This window comes from Mesoplodon bidens, assembly GCF_964165515.1.
Source record: "Mesoplodon bidens genome assembly, chromosome: 9".
Lineage (NCBI taxonomy): Eukaryota > Metazoa > Chordata > Mammalia > Artiodactyla > Ziphiidae > Mesoplodon > Mesoplodon bidens.
The window spans coordinates 50,861,422-50,887,455 of record NC_138166.1 but is presented as its reverse complement, the minus strand read 5'-3'; the positions used below and the strand labels follow the sequence as shown (position 1 = coordinate 50,887,455).

General features: G+C 38.2%; 2 protein-coding genes across 8 annotated transcripts in view; one reads left to right on the top strand and one right to left on the bottom strand.

Moving 5' to 3' along the window:
- KRIT1 (KRIT1 ankyrin repeat containing) overlaps nt 1–12,704 on the bottom strand; it is a 37,949-nt gene extending 25,245 nt beyond the window's left edge. Inside the window, exons 1-6 of one of the 4 annotated variants that reach the window (XM_081243413.1) lie at nt 12,196–12,704; nt 7,294–7,452; nt 6,193–6,352; nt 2,547–2,639; nt 1,257–1,386; nt 15–258 (exon numbers count right to left, since the gene is read on the bottom strand). In XM_081243413.1, the coding sequence (XP_081099539.1) occupies nt 15–258; nt 1,257–1,386; nt 2,547–2,639; nt 6,193–6,352; nt 7,294–7,395 (729 nt within the window). In that variant the 5' untranslated portion in view covers nt 7,396–7,452; nt 12,196–12,704. Of the gene's footprint in view, nt 1–14; nt 259–1,256; nt 1,387–2,546; nt 2,640–6,192; nt 6,353–7,293; nt 7,453–12,195 lie in introns of those variants that run through there. The other 3 variants (XM_081243412.1, XM_081243411.1, XM_081243414.1) reach the window with 3 other exon arrangements.
- A 243-nt stretch (nt 12,705–12,947) lies between these two features.
- ANKIB1 (ankyrin repeat and IBR domain containing 1) overlaps nt 12,948–26,034 on the top strand; it is a 157,521-nt gene continuing 144,434 nt past the window's right edge. For 3 of the 4 annotated variants that reach the window (XM_081243408.1, XM_081243409.1, XM_081243407.1), the window contains exon 1: nt 13,154–13,238. The gene's annotated coding sequence lies outside the window, so the exon portion shown is untranslated. Of the gene's footprint in view, nt 13,239–26,034 lie in introns of all 4 variants that reach the window. The other variant, XM_081243410.1, reaches the window with a different exon arrangement.

The window sequence follows — 26,034 nt, the reverse complement described above, 5'->3', positions numbered from 1 at the left end:
CATTCAACTCTTACCCGGTTTGTATATTGAAGATCTGATCCAAACAAAGGGTTGTAAATACACGTATCTGCTTTCTCTAGGGCTAACATTTTACTCTTTATTTCTAGTGCACTGTAGCCCATATGTAGTGAGTTTTCTGTCTGACCTGATTCAGTAGCATATGCAGGGTTTATAACATTAGTTTTTATCCGCTCAAGAGGAGAAGGTCGGAATAAAGCCGGAATAAAGTGAGATTGTGCATGACGTTCATCTAACCACCTGGCAAAATAAAAAGAAGAGGTAGTAGACGTATTTGTTAAAAAGTGAAGATGGAAAATACTAAACTACTATCCAACTCTGATGTGTGATTCTTTCTAATACTACATTCAGATTTTTATAATTTTTTAAAAAAATAAATTTATTTATTTATTTTTAGCTCTGCTGGGTCTTCGTTGCTGCACACAGGCTTTCTCTAGTTGCGGTGAGTGGGGGCTACTCTTCAGTGATGTGCACAGGCTTCTCATTGCAGTGGCTTCTCTTGTTGCAGAGCACGGGCTCTAGGTGCATGGGCTTCAGCATCTGTGGCACACGGGCTCAGTAGCTGTGGCTCACGGGCTCTAGAGCTCAGGCTCAGTAGTTGTGGTGCACGGGCTTAGTTGCTCTGCAGCTTGTGGAACCTTCCTGGACCAGGGCTCACACCCGTGTCCCCTGCATTGGCAGGAGGATTCTTAACCACTGTGCCACCAGGGAAGTCCCGGGATATTTATAATTTTAATTAGTGTTAAGTATTTCATTTACTGTAAATAAAAGTTCTGTTATTGGACATAGCAAACTATTTTTTTAATGCATGTAACATAATAATAATTAAAATCCTTTTCAAAAAACATGAAGCCCTTTAAAAATTTAAACCACTGAGATGTAGGTGACATTAGACCTGCTGTTACAGAAGGACAAAAGGCATGACAGGTGAAAGGACTTGTTCACTGATAAGGGTAAATCAATACTAAATCTAGTTTTATAACAAAGGAATCTTAATTCTTAGGCCAGGGCAATCTTTGTCATTTTCTAAGAGTAAACTTAACATATTGCAAACAAATCAGGACAATCTTGTCTTTGGGGTTTAAAATTTTTATATTATACTTCAAAAACTTACCATTTCTTAATATATATATTATTAATTTTATTTTCTTCCAAAAGAATTTCTATCTCTCAGAGCTAATATCTAATATGAACATATATTTGATTTATTAAAAAATATTTTTAATGGCAGTTCTTACTTATCCAAGGCTATTAACATTCTTGCTGTAAGTGCAGCAAAGTGAGTGCTGGATTCACTACAGACTCGCATAATATCTTGTAAGCAGTAAAAAATTGGGCATCCTGGAGTATACGTATATTTAGTATTATCTGAAAAAGAAAAATGAAGAATTATGCCATCATATAAAAGGTTTACGACTGCATGATTTTTATTTAAAAGTACACAGTATGTTAAAAAAATTGTTAGGTATAACATAAATTGTTCTAGATTTTAAATTGGTAGACTTGGATTCAAGTGCTGGCCAGCTCTGTGACCTTATCCATTTGGGTGAACGCAGGATTTAGAATCCTGGAGGACTACAGAAATTGTTTCCCCTTTCTCTTCCTCAACAATGTTGTAAAATTCTAATTAATAATAAGATTTCCAGCACCATTTAACATACTGATCTGTTTAACCTAAGTATGGCTGGGGAAAAAAAAATTCTGGAATGGTAGAGCTGGCTAACAAAATACGTGTAAGTACTGTGTAGCAGCAGTCTGATGAGATGTCCACAGTGGGTCATTAATATATCATTAGTATTATTACTGCCTTACATGAGGCCAGTACTCTACAGGTTCCAAAGTGATTTTTACATATAATACCTCACTGAATTCTTCCAGCACGATGAACCAAGTAGGAGCAGATACCTATCTTACAAATAAAGAGGTGAGGCTTAAAGAGGTGATTTGCCCAGAACACAAAATTAGTGGGCTGCAAGGTCTGCACTGAAGCTCAATATTTTTTCTATTATTCCAGGATAATAGGATAAATTCCTTGTCAAAGCTCAAATTAAATTTTCATATTAGATCTAAGTTCTTTAAATATTATCACTACTGTTGGGAAGAGTATTTTAGAACTACTACTGACACTTTCTTTTCCCAAATATAAGACAGGTTCTAATCATAATCTGTTAATTTCAAAAATATATAAATTTTTATTTCTATTCTACCTATATAGCACAGTCCGAAAAATCCCTCATTATAAGCTAAAAACTTTTTGTTTCGATTATGGCTTCCTTCCTCACTTCTTTGTTCTACTTTTAAAAACAGAAACAAAAACATTACTAATCAGCCTGGAAGCCTGAATATTACTTTGAAATCAAAACATCTTTTTAAGTAACAAATTTCTCCATCTTCCTTTATCTTAAAAACATGTATTTTATAATAGTATTACAATAGTAACTATGAATCCAAATTCCTAAGTTCCTCAACAGACTTTAACTTAGCACCTAAGGTACACAAAGATTCATAAGGTGAAACTTAGACTTTACCTTTGACAACTGATGGAACAATAAATAATGCCGCTTCTCTGCCCATCTTCTCCCCATCCAGAGGAAATTTCTTCATTAGTACCACTCGTTTTCCTAATCATTTTTTTAAGTCAGTAAAGATAAAAATAATGGGCCTTTTAAAATCTTATATATTACCTTGAGAATTAGAAAAAATATTTTAAAGGCAGTATTAAGAGGAACTGAAATATAAAAAGTCAATTTTATTATGGGCACTAATAAACTGGTAATTCTGATAATAATGTAAATCATTTTGTGGACAATCAACCAATAGATCCCCTGTTCTGACTCACTAGAAGAGAAGCTTCCTATACGTAGCAAGGAAAACCATCCTGCTAAGGACTGACAGAGCAGCTGAACAGCAACACATCCTGCAAGGTGAACAGGCATATACTTCATTCAGTTGGGATGTAGATGGTAAGAGTTTCACTAAAGTCTAAGCTGGCCAAGAAGCGTAGTGTACATAAACTGCAAAGTCTTAAAGTTCAGCAGCTCTTCATTTAATATTCAACCTCCACCCTCAATTTCAGTTTTTTTTTTTTTTTTGCGGTAGGCGGGCCTCTCACTGTTGTGGCCTCTCCCCTTGCGGAGCACAGGCTCCGGACGCACAGGCTCAGCGGCCATGGCTCACGGGCCTAGCCGCTCTGCGGCATGTGGGATCTTCCCAGACCGGGGCACGAACCCGTGTCCCCTGCATCGGCAGGCGGACTCTCAACCACTGCGCCACCAGGGAAGCCCCAATTTCAGTTTTTATTAAAATCTGATTGGGCTATAAACTATTGTTCTGAATTGTAACCACCATTCTTTTTTTTTTTTTTTTTTTTTTTTGCGGTATGCGGGCCTCTCACTGTTATGGCCTCTCCCGTTGTGGAGCACAGGTTCCGGACGCTTAGGCTCAGCAGCCATGGCTCACGGGCCTAGTTGCTCCGCGGCATGTGGGATCTTCCCGGACCGGGGCACGAACCCGTGTCCCCTGCATCGGCAGGCGGACTGTCAACCACTGCGCCACCAGGGAAGCCCCATAACCACCATTCTTATACTTAGTCTGTTGTTCCTGATTTGGCAGCAAGGGGGCTATAAATAATAACCTACAAGTCTTTCACTCTAAAACCTTTCATATTCTGGATACCTTTGTCATAATTTTTATCAACCCTTCCAATCTCCCCACCCCAAGAAACAGAACCTTGTTCTTGACCCAGGTAGGAATGCCTGGCTGGATGCCTTCTGTGGACAGGTAGATAATATGAGCTCAAGCAGCTTCATTCATTCACAAAATGCTGGAGTCAATATTTGTGATTATTATGGCACATTATTATTATAGCCCCCAAACAATTTTTTACAAAATTGACACTTGTACAAAATATAAGTGTTAGATACATTCTAATAAATTTCAGAGGCAATATTTCTTTTGTCTGGCTTGAGGTCTTGTCCCACTTAATCTTTCCTGCCTTGCAGCTTCCCTAAATCCAGTTCTGATCCATTGTTTAATTGCCTACTTTGCAAATTATATATGCAACTATGAGATCTGTCATGCAGGGAAAGAAAAGCACTGATTACAAGTTGGGAAATGAGGTTCTAGTTCTAACTCCTCCACTAATGGGAATATGATTTTTGTAGGTGACAACCTATGTTTGCATTTCCATTTTACAGATGTAAAAATGACTATATACCAACTCACAGGACCAATTTAAGAATTTCATTAATGAGTAATTGTGGTAGTGCTTTATAAACTATATATAGCACTGCACAAAAAGGCACAACTACTGCTATTATACAGTCATTGGTAATTTTCATGTGATGCTTATATAAGAAATCATATTACTCTATAAAAATATTTCACACTTTTAGAAAACCTCAATTGAACAGGATAGTCAGGTATGGTATGGTTCATTGATATAACTGTCTATTTAGTTAAGTAAAACTTCTTTACTTTCATTTCTCTTATTAAAAGCTGCCTGAAAATGTATTAGTACATTCTATTGTCTAAGTATATAAGACATAATTGTGCTAGACATGTTTCAGGGTGCCTATCTACTTGTAACTTCTCCTAAGAAAAACTACTCAGCCCTCTGGGCCGGGGGATATTTTTGTTAACACTGATATCACTTATATCCCCCTTCTTGGTAAATGAACCAAGTGGTAGAGTTTGGCTAATTCATAGCAAATTATGACTTGTCTATCTCAGCTCAAATATGTGATTTGGGCTCATACTTTGTCTCAGTAATTTGATCTCAGAATAGATCCTGATAACTGTAACAACTTAGTGATAGTAAAACAAATCTGGATGAAAATTTATCAGAGAAATCCAAGACTGAGGTAGAAAAGGCTGACAAATTTGTGGCATCCAAAAGAAGAGCCTTTCACTTGCCTTGATCACCCACAGGGATAGTCCCCCTTTTTAGCTAAGATCAATTTCTAGATCATTTTATTTAAAAAGTCAATCTGATAATTAGGGAAAGGGGATTCTCTCTGTAGTACTCAGAATGTGTATCAAAGATCTGTAAATCTATGCAGGAACTTCTTATAATCTTGAGTTACAATGCTTAGAGCCCCAAGCCACAAAAACTCTGCAGGCCCTATTGAGGAGGTTACCGGTTGGGGAGGTAAATATGGTGAATGGTACCTCCAGAAGTTATGAAACAGGCTTAGTTCAGCTATCTCTAGAGAACAACTATCCCAAATAACCAACAAATCAAATGACATGATTCAGCCTTATCTCTGCAACAAAAATAGTCTCTTTACTGAGAGATGAATTAGACAACTAATCTCTATAAAGATGAGCAAATAGAAAAAAACACTAAATAAGCTATAAAAAACCAAAATCTAGGCACAGAGAGGTATGCTTTACCTCACTATCAACAACTGTTTTCAACTGCTGTTTGACTGAAATTAGCTTTACCTTTTTAATTATAATGCCTGAATCCTGGACAGAGTATGTAATTTCTGTAACTTCTGCTATATGCTTCTTGTGAGGCCACAGCCTGATAAAATTGATCATTAATGTTTAATCAGTTTCATAGGCTATAGATTATCTAATATTTTAAATGAGGCCTGAACCTTTCAGGGTGAATACTTCTACAATTCATTTTGGCTCTTTGAAAATGATCTTCTTATTGTGACCAAATGGGAAGAAAACCTCTGCTGACTGGTAATTTATAGGACTTGCTCTAATATACAAAATCTTAACTGTTACTTAGTTATGGAGAGAGGTTTATAGTTTTCTCTTGTCCTGGAGTAGAGAAACAAACATAGTAGTTCACAGATACTTATCTAGGGAAATATACTTCTAACAAAAGTAATTTTGTGCTTTCTTTTAATTTTCAAGCCACCCGTTGGCTTCCTCTCTCTCTTGAACAAATCATTAACACAATTTAAATATTTTCAATTTTTTTTTACTTAAAATTATTTAAACATTTCAAAAATATTTTTTAACTTAAAAAAATTGTTAAGTTACTTTTGGAAGGGGGCTTGGCTGCACCTTAAAAAAAAACCCTAGAAATTTCTGAGTCTTTTTCAAGTTTTTCAAATGAAAAGGAACGTAAAAAGAAACTGATTTTAACCTACTTTTTAAAATGTCTTTCTCCACAAGCATTTAAAGCCAACTGTGTTAAAAAGAAAAGTTTCTTACCTCTGATACCCTGGTTTGCAGGAGAAATTGGTTTGGTGGTTTCTACTACATAATCCAATATGCCTTGTGTTATTTCACTGTTGCCTTGAAGTTTAGTTTCCAACAAAACCTTCTTTCTCTTTTTTTTCTGTCCTTCAATGGGAACTTCATGCAACAAAATCTTAGATGAGAAAAATAATATTAAGAGAGTGTTTAAAATAAAATTTACTTGCCCTAGAATATAATAAGCCAGCAGTCTTTCTTAACCCTAGCTGCATATAAGAATAACCTGGACTTTCAAAACAGTATCAATGCACAGCTTCATCTCAGACCTATTAAAGCAGAATGTCAGGGGAGTGGAGTCCTGGTACTGGAAATTTTAAAGTTCCCCAGGTGATTTAACAGTGTAGCCAAGACTGAGAACCAGTAAGCCAGAGCACTGCTGAAGCAGCAGTCTGCTCAGAACCCCTGCAGTATCCCTTAATAGGTTTCAGAAAACTAACCTTAAAAAAGCAATTAAAGCAAAATACTAGAGAAGTTAGTTGAAGTTAGATGAGATTAGAAGTATTTTATGATGCTTGAAATCTGCTGCATAGAAAAGAACAATTCTGCTTTGGGTTTTTTTTGGTGGGAGCCTCAATCATGTTTACTAATATATGTATTCAAGACTACAGAGAAGTAACTTAATTGCCTAAGACTTAATTAAAGGTAAAGATATTTTTTAATGAACTTTTAAAAATAGTTCTTTGGGAAAACAACCAAGAACAAAATTTAGGTTGGAATTTTGAATAAGCTGAATTTTGCAATTTTTTTTTCAATTTTTGAGAGCCATTCCGTAAACTGTACTAAAAACCAAACTCTCATAAGTTATATAAGTAAAACTCAAATAAGTAACTTTTAATATCTAATAATTTATCCATATCAAATAGAAAAATGGTCAAAACACATGCAGCGGAAGAGACATGATGATGGGCAGATCTACGACTGTAAATTCTAGCTTGTCAAGATCAAGGTTATCAACAAGAATTTACAGGCTATGGTTATACTTTATATGTAAATGAAAATGATAATGGAGAATGACATTCAATGTTTGAAAATCAAATGTTAGTAAATCGTTCTCACTTCATATGACTTAGCTCTGTATTCCCGAGAATTGAGACTGGCAGCATTCTTTGGCCGAATAACAGCAACGTACGCATCTTCTATGTTTTCTGGATTTCCCATTGCTTTATAAAACAAAGAAATCCCTTGAAAGATTAAATTAAAGGACACATAACCACTCTGAAAAACAATTTAAAAAATAAAATGTTGATTTTTCTATCTTAGAATACATATACTATGTAAAAAGCAAGTCAGAGATGACTGATTATATGTTACCATTCAAAACCTTTGTTTATAATTTAAGATTACCTTGTCCTTTTTTCCTTTTCTATTAAAGGTAGATTTTTGTTTTTTAAAATGGGGATACATACTTTCGTAGGTCTTAACAGCATAAGAATCTGCCTTTTGGACCTAAAAAAAGGTGATATGATTATAAAATGTCTTGTAAATACTAAGTAAAAAATGGCTTGAACTAGCAATTTAGAATAGTACCCACTTATTTTCCATAAATTGCACAAGTGAATGTCATACTGTTAATAGTTTGGAAGCTAGAAATAGATAGCTGCCATTGACATTCTTTCCAGAATCTTTAAAAATAACTTTGATATCTGACATTTGGATGAACTAAAGGATAGTTTATAATTTTCATTGGAGCTGCCTATCACAGACTCAAAAACATTTAGTCAGTTGATAAAAGCTTTCTGATGATGACTTAAGAATATTTCCCACTTCCATTATCAATTCCCTACATAATCCAAAAATTTTCTTCCAAATATATAATATATATATTTAAATATACATACACATGCACACTTTTTCCCCCAGACTAATTTGAAATCTCCATTAGGCAATTTCTAACAAGTAATTGAAGTTCAAGCACTCTCAGTTGTTTGATAGTTCCATCTCTTCATTAAGTGCTATTATTAATTTTTTTCATGGCTAGACTAAAACATCTCTTTGTATTGAATATATTTTATTTTTTTTTTAAAAAAAACTTCCTCTCATTTATATGCCAGTAAATTTCTAAAAGAACATCAAGCAAGGAGTTGCTTTCCTGTCCATGGTGAAATGAACCTTCTTCAGTTTTTTTTTAAAGTCCATTAGGCATTAAAATGACCTGTTCCTATTTAATGATTTCCTTATTGCCCCAACTCTCATAGAAGAAAAAGAGCTCATTTTCAAGAAAGGTTTTGAATATCTTTTGAGAGGAGATAGAGGACTTTATTCTGTTTTCTCAACTACAATTAATAAAGTCATTTTGAAACCTTTAATTTGCTTCCTTGTGTAATAACAAAAGGCTTTAATTTACTTCCTTCCACTGCCTTATAACTGGAAAATTTCCTTTAAAAGAAATGTTTTTAAAATCCAGTAACTTATGACATTTTAAGTAAACGTTAGCCTAAAATTAAAAGAACCATTAAAATTATTGCACAAAAATTATTTTAATTTATAAATTATTTTAAATTATAAATTTAGTTATAAATTATAAAAATTTTATTTTAGATTATGAAAATTTTCACTGATTTAGATCCAGAGAAACTACAGCTGTCTCAACAGAGAAACTACAGAAAACATTAGGATTGAGACATTTCATTTTGTGAAGTTTTCAAGACATTCATTTTCACTCTATACCTTGTGGAATTTTTTTCAGTTCAGTTTTTCCATAAGATCATCTTAAAACCCACCTCATACAACAGCACTTTCTATACTAAGTGAAAAAGATGAGGCTTTTTTCTTCTCAGAATTTCTATTTAGCAATTACTTTTCACCTCAGATTAACAATGACTTCAAGATAATAAAACCCAACAAATTTTGAAATGTATGGATGCCTCCTTGAAGACTGCCAGCCCCCAAAAGAAAGACATTGCATTGTGAATATATTTTGTAACATATATGGCACTATTATGGAAACCCTTTTTTCTATTAAGCACCTAAAAAGAGAAATCAAGTAATTCTTAGTTTTCTAAACACGATTTAAAGCAAATCAATTCCTGTGCTGGTCAACTCATGTTAAAACTATTAGCAAAAAGCTTTATTTGTTAATACTTATTACTTCTCTAGAATATTTGGTATTGCACAATACACTCAATTTTTAAAAGATAAACAAATGTGATATAATTTTAAAAAACCATGAGGGTTATAGCATTTTGTTTTTACGCCATTTAATGTTAATGTACCCCAAAGATTCTAAAAATTGAGTTTCAAGAAATATTCACACTTGGGCTTCCCTGGTGGCTCAGTGGTTGAGAGTCCGCCTGCCGATGCAGGGGACACGGGTTCGTGCCCCGGTCTGGGAGGATCCCACATGCCGCGGAGGGGCTGGGCCCGTGAGCCACGGCTGCGGAGCCTGCACGTCCGGAGCCTGTGCTCCGTAACAGGAGAGGCCACAACAGTGAGAGGCCAGCGTACCGCAAAAAAAAAAAAAAAAAGAAAAGAAATATTCACACTTGAATGTTTGAAATATACATACTTCCAGTGACATGAAAGAAGGAAACAAAGGCTTAAGTGAGGAAAAGAACAGAAGCTACTAATATATGTAGGCAAAACTGCTAAGGCAGAAACATATGCAAAAGGATTGGAAGAGGGTAATTTGAGCTAAAAATAACAGAAAAAGCTATAACTAGAATTTGTAATGTGTTTAGACTGAATTTTAGATAAAGGTTCAAGTGACTAAGTATAGGAAATATGTGGCATTTTCTGGGAAGTGCTTAAGCATAAATGATAATATGCTGCCTGACTAATAAAGCCTTACAAATATGTAGAAGTGGTTCTCAATTGGGAGTGATACCTACCTGGGATCATTTGAAAATCTGTAGGGGCATTTCTCGTCACTATGACTGGGGAGAAATGGGGGTGAACAGATGCCATTTAGTCCCCATGGGGGGAGGTTTGTTAACATCTTTACTAAAAACAGTCCTGTTGAACAAACTGCCAATAATGTCTTTAATGAGAAACATTTGCTATATAGAGTACAGATAGACAAGCTTTATTTATTTATTTTGGCCGCACTGCAAGGCTTGCAGGATCTTAGTCTCCTGACCAGGTATTGAACCCGGGCCCTAGGCAATGAAAGGGCAGAGTCCTTGGGCTTCCCTGGTGGCGCAGTGGTTGCGAGTCCGCCTGCCGATGAGGGGGACGCGGGTTCGTGCCCCGGTCCGGGAGGATCCCGCGTGCCGCGGAGCGGCTGGGCCCGTGAGCCGTGGCCACTGAGCCTGCGCGTCCGGAGCCTGTGCTCCGCAACGGGAGAGGCCACAGCAGTGAGAGGCCCGCGTAATGCAAAAAAAAAAAAAAAAAAAAGGGCAGAGTCCTAAACCACTGGACCGCCACGGAATTCCCCAGATGGACAAACTTTAAAAGTTGTTTGCAATGAAGAAAAAGAGAAGATTCAGTACATGAATATAGGTATTGTAAATTTAGTTACCAGAAGTCAAAATTGACAAGATGATTTACAAAGGACATGCTAATAGAAATTACCAATAATGATCAGAAAGTGTACTTCATGAATAAAAACAAAAAAAGGAGCATTTCTTAGGGTTCTGTAGGATGTTCCTGATCCCTTCTCCTCCATCCTTAAGCAATGTTTCTCAACCTAATAAAACCCATGTTATTATGCTTTTAAAATAATATGAATAAGTGCTAACACCTATAATGTTTATTATGTGCTAGACACTGTGCTAAGTGCTTTACATGCATTAACTCATTTTATACTCCCCCAAACCTGATGAAGTAGGTATTATTATTATCTCCATTTTACAGGAGAAAAAAACTGAGGTAGAGTAGCTAAGTTACCTGCCACTTCTCCACTCTCCTGGAACAATTTAATATTTTAAAGCATTGTAACATTAGAGAGAAGCGATGGCAACTAAATATCTGTAAGAATTCCCCTAAGGGATATGCTGACCATTAAAAATTTCATCCTTTTGCCACTCAAATTGGTTTATAGTAATAAAAAGAGAGGAAGTAATAATAAAGCAGAATAGAAAATAGTCACTGGTGCTACTTCTAACACAGCTTGCTTTGTCCTTGTCCTTTCAACCAGTTCTACCAATCATCAGGTAGTATCAAAAAGTACCATCGGTAATTTTCAAGTACTTTCCTTCTGTTAAGTGACATTCTATTCTGTAAGTTAAGATATTTAATAATCTTCAAATAACTTCTGAATGCAATTATACTAAATCTGGCTAACAGAGAAGGAACTAAGTAATAGTGGAATTGGGAAACAAATGAATTCCTACAAGTATATTTAAAGAGGTTATTTGGGGGAGCATGATTTCATCCGTAGTATATCTAAATATGCTTTTATATCAACTGCTACTGTAGTTCTTCAACCCAGTTCGAAGGGGAAACCAACTAACACATTAACTCGGGTTTAAGTCGAAAAGATCATGGAATGAATTATTTGTTTTCCTATTGTTATGAAAACATTTTTGAGTTTTTGACATTTCCCCCAAAATAAAATGAGGGCATCAAAGCAGTTAAAAGACATGATGCTGAGAGAAGTATTTGCAAGCAAACTGAAGATACAAAAACTCTCCAAGAGTGAGAAGGGAATCATGGAGGTGAGATCCTGAGTCAGGTCAGCTAGATCAAAGATTTCTGGTGAAGCTAAAAACACCATGGAGAAACGAGCAAAGAACGAAAGCCCAAAGCCTTAAAAGATGGAGAGGGACAGAGAGGAGCGGTGAGCTGCAAGGACAAGTTGTGAATCGCTTTTCCTGAAATGACAAAAGTCAACACTGTGCCTAGGAGGTTTTTCCTCCGCCACCGCCCATCAGCGTCCACTAACGGAAAAGGACGTGCACGCCTCTCTGCACCGAGAGCCGCCACCCAAAAAGGGTCTTTGGCGTCTTGGTAATTACTTGTAAGAAGTAAAGTCCTTGCCTGGAAAAACTAGATGTGGATGGAGATAGTTCGGCCTCCTACCTTTACGTTTCTCTCGCTGGAGTCTGAATCGTGTTCCTCCTCGTCTCACCCGTGCGGGGGGCCGAGGACCTCCCGGGCCGCTACATTCAATTCAGTGGGTGGGACAGTCACCTGGGGGGCGGGGGACCGTCACCGCTTTCACATTTCTCCTTCCCTTCACTTTCCCAGCGGCCAGGCCCAACTTCCTGTGACAGGAAAACACTCGGTCGCCACCAGAAGCCGCCCGGCGTGTTCGGCCGCGTTCCGCACCCCGCGCCTCGAGAGCTCTGATCTCTGGACTCGGAGAGCCTCTTGTCCACAGGCTCCTTATTGGCCTTCCCTCTCCTCTCAGCTTAGTGCCATACACACCTCACCCCCTCCCCAAACTAGGGGATTCCAGATCTTCAAAGGCCTTAGCTTTCCATCCCGCTGCTACCGGGGCGAGGAAATCGCTTCCGGGTTCACGCCCCTCGCAGCCTCGCGGTTGGCGGTGGAAGAGCTTCCGGGTCGGCTGCTGAGCTGCTGCCGTTCCTGCCGTTTCTCGCTGGGGCTGTGGGCTGTCTGTGGCTGGTGGCGGGCGGCTTGGGGCTGGGGTGGTGGCGGCAGTGGGCGCGCCAGCGGCTGAACCGGAGGCGGGGAGGGGAGGGGACGGGAGGGGGGCGGCCCGGGCTGCAAGCGCGCGCCAGGCTGGAGCATGAGCGGGATTTGACCGCGAGGCGGAGGCAAGAGCCACCGCCCCCTCGTTCTCCTCCCCAGAGTGAGGCGGCGCGGCGGCCGGAGAGGCATGGGGGGCCCCCGCCCAGTCTGAGCCTCGCCGCAGGCGCTTCCAGCTCTCGCTGAGTTCCCCGCGGGCCTCCAGGGCGCACCCTCGGCCCCGGCAGCCTTTGCCCGGCGGGCGCACCGGGGCCGGCGAGGAAGGGGCGCAGGGCGAGGAGGGGCGTCCGCCCGGGTGGGTGGGGCGCAGGGAGTACCTGAGGTCACCGGCTCGGCGCGAGAGGCAGGGGCGGCAGAACTGCAGAGCTGCGGAGTCCATCCGACCCTTACCCTCAGTCCGGGAAGTAACCGTAAGTCTCAGCTTCGCCGTACCGGTCTTTTTGAGGCTGTCTCAACCTATTTTCGGCTCCGAGTTCAGCGCTACGGAGTTCATGCCCTCCCGGGACTCCTGCAAATGTGCCTCCCTTCATTTGTGGAGGATTGTGTGTCCCCATCCCTGAACAGTCAACATCCTCTGTCTGACCCATTGGGAGCTCTTCTCCCAGCGAGTTTGCAAGCCTCTGTGTTTCGGTAGCACGTCCCATCCTCACCATCTGGATGCATCTCCTTGTCCCTCTGTCCTCAAAGGATCTGTGTCCTCCCTTTTTTTCTGTTTGTACCCCGGACCTCACAGCTTCCGCCTCCCATTCTTTGAGACGTGGAAAGCCACGGGTTCGGCTGTTCTCGAGAGCTCGAGAGTCTTGAGCTGGTGAATGGATGAAAGTGAAGGGCTATGATGGGTGGGGATAGGGGCACATAGCTCTAGGGAACCTTTATTTTTGCATCTTCTGCACCCACAAAAGAATGGGCCTTTCCCCTGGACCTTCATTCCTCTCCCTTCCTGTGTATAAGCTGTTTTCTGTACGTTGCTGTTTGAGTGGCAGGAAACTGGAATTAGAGCTGTAAATTAAGATCTCCCGAGGAGGTTGTGAGGATGTCTCACAAGCTCTATTCACACGAAGTAGCATATTGAACAACCTTGTATTGAAATGAAGACCCATTCCAGGGGAGATTTACTACTAGGTCTGAGAAATCAATGTGAAAACAAAAGTCTGATGTTTCAAATGTGTTTTGGATACCTTTAGATAATTTTTTAGTGTGTTGAATTTAATTCTTAATTTAAAGTGTGTGTGTGTATGATGTGAAAATCTTTGTATTGGAAGTTTTTGCTTTGTTAGTGGTTAAACTAAAGTGATTTTTGATCATGTCAGATTATATTTGTCAAGATATTATCTTAAATCCTTAATTCCATAGAGACTTTTTTTAAAAATTGATTTGGCTCAACCATCTACAGATGTTACACACCTTTGTGCCCGTCACCTTCCTGCTTCTTAGTTAAAAAAAATAAAAATTAACCGTGAATATCTTCAATGTGTATTTCCAGATTTTCAACTAGGCATTTTTTCTCGTTAAAATTTGGTTTCCTTTTTAAACTACCACAGCAGAACTTTCCAGAAATTAGACTAAAAAGTAACTGTAATGCTGTCAGTGACTGGACAATAGTTCTTAGTTGACTTCATGCATTTTGTACTTTTCCAGGTACTGTAGGAAGCAAATGATAATTTAAGAATGATTTTCCTCTGTGAACTACAGGTTCTTTGTTATTGTTCTCTAAATTACTCTGTAGTTTAGACAGGTAGCTTTGGTTATTTTTTTCAGAAAACGTCATTTTGTTCAGAAAGGTAGATGTGTTTAATAATGATTTTTTGTTTTCAAAACCTCCTTCTAGCAGTTGATTTGAGGTTATTATTTGATTTGTAACTGCACACTGTTCACAAATTTTAGTTTGAACTAGGCTTAAAAGATGTATCTCCAGTTGTCTCTCTGGAATTGTACTTTACTGGCTTGTGTCAGAAGCCAAGCACTGCACAGAGTTGAATGTATTATTAAGGGTGTGGTTTTTGCTTTTCATAAAATTGATCAGTTTGCAAATAAGAAGAGTGGGTGCTGTAGTGAGGTGATGGGCAATAACTTGAAAAGGTCCTTTTTAGAAACAGTAAATTGACCCCTATTATTCTTGGACGTAGGGTGGAAAAGATAGGACTGTATTTTCACATTATGCTTTTTCCCTTGCCCATTGCACTGGGAATTTTGAGTTTTCAATATGAAAGTGTTCTGAAACCATGCAGACCGTGCCATAAGTGTGGGCTATATTAGGTGGCTGCTGAGACATGGGAGAGAAGTTTTGTTTGCTACTCTTTTATACTCCTATAGCACTGCCCACTTTTGAGAGAGTTGGTTTTCTTTCTTTCCTTTTCCTTTTCTGGGGTGCACTTGAACTTGTGAAAGTGAAATATGTGTATTTACAACTTACTTGTAGGTAAAAGCTCAGGCTAATTTTCATGTATAAATAGATGGAAGAACTATGAGTTAAGTCTGATTCTTCTTGAATGGAAGTTAGGAAAGATTCCTCAGTGTTTTGGGTACTTCTTACCTCTTTGGGTATGAACATTTATTTAGATGAAATTTTAAAATCCTTCTCTCTATTATTGAACTTTATATATGACACATTTGCCAAAACAGATCTGAGAGTGACTCAGTCATTATTAAAAAGACCAGTCTGAGAGGATTTTCTGTGCATGGTTCTAAAAATGCTTAGGTATTTTGTTTTCTTTCTCAAAGTGTGATTTGCTTAGGGAATAGTAATTTGGTGACTCTTTACGTTTATTTTTCAGACAACCTCAGATTACCTCTTTTTTTTTTCTTTTCCACATAACTTACTTTCATACTCTCTTCATTTCAGTAAACCTTTATTGAATGCCTACTCTGTATACCAGGCACTATGTTAGATTCTGGAACTACAAGGATAAATAAGTTAAGATTCCTTTCCTCCCTGAATTTGCCAGTCTAGATATTTGACTGTGATTTTATCCATATGCCTTTACAGACATCTCTAATAGGTTTTTAAGTTACTTGACCATATTTCAGGGTTGTTTCACGTCCTTTCTATAAGAATTAACACAGTAAAGCCCATTTATTGAGCACTTAATTCACACTAGCTACCCTGCATTTAGTTATTACATTATCTCACTTAATTCTTAGAAGTGTCCTAAGAAGTATTTTATCTCCATTTAAAAACCACAGTAGGGTGCTTCCCTGGTGGCGCAGTGGTTAAGAACCTGCCTGCCAATGCAGGGGACACGAGTTCGAGCCCTGGTCCGGGAAGATCCCACATGCCGCGGAGCAACTAAGCCCATGCGCCACAACTACTGAAGCCCGCACGCCCTAGAGCTCGTGCTCTGCAACAAGAGAAGCCACGGCAGTGAGAAGCCTGCGCACCACAAGGAAGGGTAGCCCCCACTCGCTGCCCTAGAGAAAGCCTGCGTGCAGCAACGAGGACCCAACACAGCCATAAATAAATAAATAATAGATAGATAGATAGATAACTAACAAACCCATACAGGGCTTTCCTGGTGGTGCAGTGATTGAGAATCTGCCTGCCAGTGCAGGGAACACGGGTTTGACCCCTGGTCTGGGAAGATCCCCACATGCTGTGGAGCAACTAAGCCCCATGCGCTACAACTTACTGAGCCTTGCTCTAGAGGCCGCGAGCCACAACTACTGAGTCTGCGTGCTGCAACTACTGAAGCCCGCATGCCTAGAGCCAGTGCTCCACAACAAGAGAAGCCACGGCAATAAGAAGCCCGTGCACTGCAATGAAGAGTAGCCCCCCCTCACCGCAACTAGAGAAACCCCGCGCAGCAACGAAGACCCAACACAGCCAAAAATAAATAAATAAAATAAATAAATTTATTTTTTTTAAAAAGTCTTTCATTTCTCTTGTCCCTCAAAGGGCCTGAAATAAAATCTAATTCATGACCCCCAACCAGACTTTAAAAAAAAACAAAAAATAAGCCATACAGATTCTGGTTTATAGTAATGGTGAATGTTGTTTTACTTCTTATATGCTAGAAAAGATTTGACGTTAAGATTTCTCATTAAGGGGAAGAACTTGTAATATAGTTTTAACAGTTTTTAATTTTTTTTCCTGTAGGTGATTAAAAAAATTTTTTTAATTGAAGTATAGTTGATTTACAATATTGTGTTAATATCTGCTGTACAGCAATGTGATTCAGTTATACATATATATACGTTCTTTTTTTAATATTCTTTTCCATTATGGTTTATTATATAATATTGAATATAGCTCTCTGTGCTATACAGTAGGACCTTACTGTTTATCTGTTCTCTATATAAAAGCTTATATCTGCTAACCCCCTCCTCCCTCTCCATACCTCCCCCAATTCCCTGCCCCTTGGCAACCACCAGTCTGTTCTCTATGTCCGAGATTCTGTTTCTGTTTCATAGATAGGTTCATTTGTGTCATATTTTATTGGGTTGGCCAAAAACTTCATTCAGGTTTTCTGTAAGATCTTATGGAAAAAAACCTAATGAACTTTTTGGCCAACCCAATAGATTCCACACATAAGTGATATCATATGGTATTTGTCTTTCTCTTTCTGATATACTTCACTTAGTGTGATAATCTCTAGTTGCATCCATGTTGCAGCAAATGGCATTATTTTCTTCATTTTTATGGCTCAGTAGTATTCCATTGTATATATGTACCACATCTTCTTTATCCATTCATCTGTCAATGGACATTTAGGTTGTTTCCATGTCTTGACTATTGTAAATAGTGCTCCTATGAACATAGGGGTACATGTATCTTTTTGAATTATAGATTTGTCTGGATATATACCTGGGAGTGGGATTGCTAGATCATATGGTAATTCTATTTTTAGTTTTCTGAGGATCCTCCATACTGTTTTCCACAGTGGTTGCAACAACTTACATTGCCACCAACAGTGTAGGAGGGTTCGGTTTTCTGCACACTCTCTCCAGCATTTGTTATTTGTGGACTTTTTAATGATGGCCATTCTGACTGGTGTGAGATGGTAACTCATTGTAGTTTTGATTTGCATTTCTCTAATAATTAGCAATGTTGAGCATCTTTTCATATGCCTATTGGCCATCTGTATTTCTTCTTTGGAGAAATGTCTATTTAGGCCTTCTGCCCATTTTTGGATTGGGTTGTTTGTTTTTTTTTTGTTGACTTATATGAGCTGTTTGTAAGTTTTGGAAATTAAGCCGTTGTCGGTCGCATCATTTTGCAAATATTTTCCCATTCTGTAGGTTGTCTTTTTCTTTTTTTTTATGGTTTCCTTTGCTGTGCAAAAGCTTGTAAGTTTGATTAAGTCCCATTTGTTTATTTTTGTTTTTATTTCTATTGCCTTAGGAGACTGACCTAAGAAGATATTGGTATGATTTATATATGTCAGAGAATGTTTTGCCTATGTTCTCTTCTAGGAGTTTTATGGTGTCATGTCTTATGTTTAAGTCTTTAAGCCATTTTGAGTTTACTTTTGTGTATGGTGAGAGGGTGTGTTCTAATTTTATTGATTTGCACGTGGCAGTCCAACTTTCCGAGCACCACTTGCTGAAGAGACTTTTTCCCATTGTATATTCTTGCCTCCTTTGTCAAAGATTAATTGACTGTAGGTGTGTGGGTTTATTTCTGGGCTCTCTGTTCTGTTCCATTGATCCATATGTCTGTTTTTGGGCCAATACCATGCTGTTTTGACTACTGTAGCTTTGTAGTATTGTTGGAAGTCTGGGAGAGTTAGGCCTCCTGCTTTGTTCTTTTTCTTCAGGATTGCTTTGGCAATTCTGGCCTTTTATGGTTCCATAGGAATTTTAGTATTATTTGTTCTAGTTCTGTGAAAAATGTCATGGATAATTTGATAAGGATCACATTAAACCTGTAAATTGCTTTGGGTAGTATGGCCATTTTAACAATATTAATTCTTCCAATCCAAGAGCATGGGATATCTTTCTATTTCTTTGAATCATCTTCAATTTCCATTATTAACGTTTTATAGTTCTTAGTGTATAAGTCTTTCATCTCCTTGGTCAGGTCAGGTTAATAATGCTTTGAGTAGAAAGATTCTAATTTCATAAGGTATTAGTATCTTTTATTTACTAGAGCAGATGAATTGTATAGTATCAAAATGTAATTTTCACCTGTTGTTTAGACCTTTGAAAAGACAGTTCTGAAGTTCATTATGGTTAACTGTAACACAGATTTTCAAGCATGCATAACTTTTTTTTCTTCTAGTTAATTAGTGGGACCAAGAGCCTAGAAAATGTACAAAAAAATGTTTGTATTCTCCCGGAAGGAGAGAGTATTGAGCTACATGAAACCTATTCAGTTTTTAAACATTCTCAGTTCAATTCTGACAATTCTTTGATGCTTTGGAGAGTTTTGGTTTCTGCAATGAAAATGTATTCCTTCATATTTAAAAATGACCTTACTCATCTATTAGTAAGATATATACTTTATCAGCAATTTGATATGGTTCAGTCTAACTGTTTTTCAGACCCTCTCAATTTTCTTTTTTTTTCTTTTTTTGGTGGTATGCGGGCCTCTCACTGTTGTGGCCTCTCGCGTTGTGGAGCACAGGCTCCGGATGCGCAGGCCCATCGGCCATGGCTCACGGGCCCAGCCGCTCCGCGGCATGTGGGATCTTCCCAGACCGGGGCACGAACCTGTGTCCCCTGCATCGGCAGGCGGACTCTCAAGCACTGCGCCACCAGAGAAGCCTCCCTCTCAAATTTTTTAAAGGATTGTCATCCACTGTCAGCTCTTTTCACCAAGTTTCATTTGTATTCTGTTCTGTTTGGTTGGTTTTAACCAAAAACTGTTAACAGTTAGCCATTCTTTAGACTAAGGCCTTTTGCTTCTGGTTATACATTCTTATTTTTAGGACTGTAGAGCATATAATTATTCCTCCTCCAAGTTCCTAAGAAAGGTAATCCTTGATATTTTTCGATCCTCAGTCTGACATATATATTTTAGCTTAACATATACAGTTTTTTCCTTTCAGTGTAATAGAATTCTTGGTACTTAGATCACTGTGTTTTGTTTTCTTAACATCTTTATTGGAGTATAGTTGCTTTACAATGTTGTGTTAGTTTCTGCTGTATAACAAAGTGAATCCGCTATACGTATACATATATCCCCATATCTCCTCCCTCTTGCGTTTCCCTCCCACCCTCCCTATCCCACCCCTCTAGGTGGACACAAAGCACCCAGCTGATCTCCCTGTGCTATGCAGCTGCTTCCCACTAGGTATTTTACATTTAGTAGGATCACTGTATTTTCTGATTGGAATAATATTGGGGATAGAATTCCTATTCAAGACATAACTGGGGCTTCCCTGGTGGCGCAGTGGTTGAGAGTCCGCCTGCCGATGCAGGGAAGGCGGGTTCGTGCCCTGGTCTGGGAGGATCCCACGTGCCGCGGAGCGGCTGGGCCCGTGAGCCGTGGCCGCTGGGCCTGTGCATCCGGAGCCTGTGCTCCGCAACGGGAGAGGCCACAACAGTGAGAGGCCCACATACCGCAAAAAAAAAAAAAAAAAAAGACATAACTGACAAAAATCATAAACGCATTAGGTACTGGAACCACAGAGATGACTAAGTCAGAATTCCTTTTCTCATTGAACTGTAAAATGCCTATTTAATATCCATGAAGAGAAAGGAAAGTTCACTTAAAAACATTGAGATGCCTTTACGCCAAATAGGCATAAAACATTGTCCTCCTATTCATGTATCCCCTCAGGGTATTGTAAAGGAATGTTATGTAAATAAACATATTAAGCCAAGGTTTTCATTCTGTCTCCTAGCCTCAGACAGTAGCTGCTTATTATTTGCTATAACACCAGATGTTCTGTATCACATATTAATAATCACATTTTTAAAAACTATTTTGAAATAATTTAAAACTTAAAAAATGCCAGAACAGTACAAAGAACTCCTTTATCTCCTTCATTCAGATTCCACCATTGTTAATATTTTACTGCACTTCTTCCATTGCCTGTCCTCTCTCTTTCTGTCTTCATATATTTGTTACATACATGTTTGTATATGTGTATAAATACATATGTACATACCCATTATCATAGTCTTTTTCAGAACCTTTTGGAGCAAGCTGTAGACATGGTGTTCCATCACCCATAAATACTACAGTGTCTATTTCTCAAAAACAAGGCACTCTCTTATATAACCCTCCAAGTTGGAAGATAAACATTGGTACAACACTACTGTCTAGTCCAAGGAACCTATTCATATTTCATCGACTATCCCAACAATCTCTCTTTCTTTTTTGATCTAGGATCCTATCCAGGACTACATGTTGTATTTAGTTGTCATGTCTTTTCAGACTTCTTCAGCCTCATTTTCCCCCATCTTTCATGTCCTTGACAGTTTTAGGTAGTACATTCTGTAAGATCACCCTGAACCTAGGTCCATGTGATATTTCCTCATGACTCCAATCAAGTCTTGCATTTCTAGCAGGAATACCACAGAAGTGGGGCTGTGCCTGTCTCGGTGCATTGTATCTACAGGCATATGATGTCAAATCATGCTGCTACTGGTGATTAACACCTTGATCATATTGGTGTCCTTTTGTATTTGATCAAAATTTGTGGAGAGGTATTCCAAAATTATTCATCTTGATTCTCATCAAACTTCTACTCACTAGCCTCAGTGTAGGTATCAGTGATGACTCCCACCTGAATTAACTACTTTTATAATTATATTTCTCTTTTTTAAATTCCTTCTACATGTATTAGTTGGTATTTTATTGTAAGGTAGAACTTGTTTTCTCCCCTATGTATTTGTTTATTAAATCATTAAGGACTTGTGGATTTTGATTTTAGTGTGTTGTGATTTGTTACTATCATTATTTATTTTGCTGTTTAAGTTGTCCCTGATTTAGCCAGTGGGAGCCCCTTCAAGCTGGCTCCTGTGCCTATTTATCATGCTCCCATCTCATTCATTGTGCACTTCTGGCAGAACATGCTGTTCCTGGTTCGTCTTGTACTTTGCCTGGTCTAGCCCTGGAATCAGCCATTTCTTCAAGGAGCCCTGTTTGGTTTTTGTTATTGTTATTTGTTTTTGTAAAATATGGTGTTTAAAAACAAAAATTTAAGGGCTTAGTTTCTCATTGCTACTGGGGTGTCATTGCTTATAGGGACTAGGAAATGGATGAGTATGTAAGTATGGTTTGTATACACATACATATATGTATAATGTACTAATATACATCCATAATTATTTCTATATCTATGTGCATGTTATAAAACCAGAAGTTGGTTTCTATACTTCCAATTCCAATCCAATAACCCAGGGTTCTTTCTAGTCTTTGCCCTTTCCATGTTTATAATGCCTTCTCTGGTGGTAAGAAACTTAGCTTCACATTAGTCTCATTATAGTTATCACTTGTCCAATTGTTTTGTTATTCTCCCTGCCGTGTAGACCATCACCTCCCTTTATCTCTCCCTACCACACCCTGCCTCGTTGATTGCTGGGCCTGTTGGCCTGTGCCTCTTTGTGGATCCATAAGCCCTCCCTGGGCCCACGGCTCTATGCAACTCCCTGTCTGCACACAACACCCTGTTATCCTCACCTCTGGGCCACACCTGTGTTGGCCTTGCTGACATGCCCTCACTGCCCTGCATCCTTAGCCAGCATGCTGACTACTTTACGTAGCTCAGTATTTCATTAGTTAATTTTTAAGCATATTTCCAGGATTTACAAACATACATATATGTGATGACATATACAACTATATAGTATTGCTATAATAGAACTATAGATTTACAAATATACATATATATAATGAAATATACAGCTGTATAGTACACACACATACACACACACTACCTACCTGTGGTAGAATGATTAACGACCATAAAGTTCTTCCATCCTGGTATGCATTCCCCTTTGCCATGGGGCTTTGCTGCTTCTCCCAACTATTTCTCCATCTCTTGAGTCTTGTCTAGCCTTGTGATTTGCTTCGGCCAATGAATATAGTGGATGTGATGTGTGAGTTCTGGAGCTTAGTCCTTAAGAAGACTTCAAAGAATGCTTTCCTGTAGCTGCCATGTAAGGAAGCTGGTCTAGCTTATAGGAGGGTGAGAGAACCAAGACACCCCAGTCAGCATCAACCAGCAGACATGAAAGTGGACTATCTTGGACCTACTAACCCAGCTGAATGTTTAGCTGGATTAATTCACGTGCAGAGGAACCAGAGGTGAAAACAGCAAAGAAATGGCCCCGCCAACCTATAGAATTGTGAGAAATGACATTGTTTTGAGGCACTAAGTTTGAGGTGGTTTGTTTTGTAGCAATAGATATATGAAACCATATCTGTTTTCCTTTTGGACATCTGTGTTGTCTCTAGTCTTCTATTATGAATAATATTGCAATGAATATCTTGTACATAATATATAATGTTTTAATTTTAACACATAATGCCAGATTATTTTGCAGAAATGTTGATATACTTCTTATTGCCATCATAAAAATCTGAGAGTAATTATTTACCTCACAAACTCACTATCACTGATGTTTTCTTTGACAATAAAATCAATTTTAAAAGCATCTTATAATTCTTCATTTTCCTAACTACTTGTGAAGCTGAGCATCTTTTGATATTTTTGTCAGTCCTTTTGATTTTTCAGTTCTTTGACTTGCTTATTCATAGCTTTACTCATTTTTTCCTATTGGGTTTTTTTTAATTTTTAAATTTTATTTATATTTTTATACAGCAGGTTCTTATTACTCATCAGTTTTATACACATCAGTGTACACATGTCAATTCCAATCACCCAATTCAGCACACCACCATCCCCACCCCGCCCCGTAGCTTTCCCCCCTTGGTGTCCATACATTTGTTCTCTACATGTGTGTCTCAACTTCTGCCCTGCAAACCATTTCATCTGTACCATTTTTCTAGATTCCACATACATGCGTTAGTATATGATATTTGTTTTTTCTCTTTCTGACTTACTTCACTCTGTATGACAGTCTCTAAATCCATCCATGTCTCAACAAATGACTCAGTTTGTTCCTTCTCATGGCTGAGTAATATTCCATTGTATATATGTACCACATCTTCTTTATCCATTTGGCTGTCAATGGGCATTTAGGTTGCTTCCATAACCTGGCTATTGTTAATAGTGCTGCAATGAACATTGGGGTGCATGTGTCTTTGAATTATGGCTTTCTCTGGATATATGCCCAATAGTGGGATTGCTGGATCATATGGTAATTCTACTTTTAGTCTTTTAGGGAACTTCCATACTGTTCTCCATACTGGCTATATCAATTTACATTCCCACCAACACTGCAAGAGGGTTCCCTTTTCTCCATACCCTCTCCAGCATTTGTTGTCTCTAGATTTTCTGATGATCCCCATTCTAACTGGTGTGAGGTGATACCTTATAATAGTTTTGATTTGCATTTCTCTAATAATTAGTGATGTTGAGCTGCTTTTCATGTGCTTCTTGGCCATCTGTATGTCTTCTTTGGAGAAATGTCTATTTAGGTCTTCTGCCCATTTTTGGATTGGGTTGTTTGTTTCTTTAATATTGAGCTGCATGAGCTGTTTATATATTCTGGAGATTAATCCTTTGTCCGCTGATTCATTTGCAAATATTTTCTCCCATTCTGAGGGTTGTCTTTTCATCTTGTTTATGGTTTCCTTTGCTGTGCAAAAGCTTGACGTTTCATTAGGTCCCATTTGTTGATTTTTGTTTTTATTTCCATTACTCTACAAGGTGCATCAAAAAAGATCTTGCTGTGATTTACGTCAAAGAGTTTTCTTCCTATGTTTTCCTCTAAGAGTTTCATAGTGTCCAGTCTTACATTTAGGTCTCGAATCCATTTTGAGTTTATTTTTGTGTATGGTGTTCGGGAGTGTTCTAATTTCATTCTTTTATATGTAGCTGTCCACTTTTCCCAGCACCACTTATTGAAGAGACTGTCTTTTCTCCATTGCCTCCTTTGTCATAGATTAGTCGACCATAGGTGCGTGGGTTTATCTCTGGGCTTTCTATCTTGTTCCATTGATCTATGTTTTTGTTTTTGTGCCAGTACCATATTGTCTTCATTACTGTAGCTTTGTAGTATAGTCTGAAGTCACGGAGTCTGATTCCTCCAGCTCCGTTTTTTTCCCTCAAGACTGCTTTGGCTATTCGGGGTCTTTTGTGTCTCCATACAAATTTTGAGATGATTTATTCTAGTTCTGTAAAAAGTGCTATTGATAATTTGATAGGGATTGCATTGAATCTGTAGACTGCTTTGAGTAGTATAGTCATTTTCACAATATTGATTCTTCCAATCCAAGAGCATGGTATATCTCTCCATCTGTTGGTATCATCTTTAGTTTCTTTCATCAGTGTCTTATAGTTTTCTGCATACAGGTCTTTTGTTTCCCTAGGTAGGTTTATTCCTAGGTATTTTATTCTTTTTGTTGCGGTGGTAAATGGGAGTGTTTCCTTAATTTTTCTTTCAGATTTTTCCTCATTAGTGTATAGGAATGCAAGAGATTTCTGTGCATTAATTTTGTGTCCTGCAACTTTACCAGATTCATTGATTAGCGCTAGTAGTTTTCTGGTGACATCTTTAGGATTCTCTATGTATAGTATCATGTCATCTGCAAACGGTGACACTTTTACTTCTTCTTTTCCAATTTGTATTCCTTTTATTTCTTTTTCTTCTCTGATTGCCGTGACTAGGACTTCCAAAACTAAGTTGAATAATAGTGGTGAGAGTGGACATCCTTGTCTCGTTCCTGATCTTACAAGAAATGCTTTCAGTTTTTCACCGTTGAGAATGATGTTTGCTGTAGGTTTATTATATATGGCCTTTATTATGTTGAGGTAAGTTCCCTCTATGCCCACTTTCGGGAGAGTTTTTATTAGAAATGGGTGTTGAATTTTGTCCAAAGCTTTTTCTGCATCTATTGAGGGGATCATACGATTTTTATTCTTCAATTTAATATGGTGTATCACATTGATTGATTTGCGTATATTGTAGAATCCTTGCATCCCTGGTATAAAACCCACTTGATCATGGTGTATGAACCTTTTAATGTGTTGTTGCATTCTATTTGCTAGTATTTCATTGAGGATTTTTGCATCTATATTCATCAGTGATATTGGTCTGTAATTTTCTTTTTTTGTAGTATCTTTGTCTGGTTTTGGTATCAGGGTGATGGTGGCCTCATAGAATGAGTTTGGGAGTGTTCCTTCCTCTGCA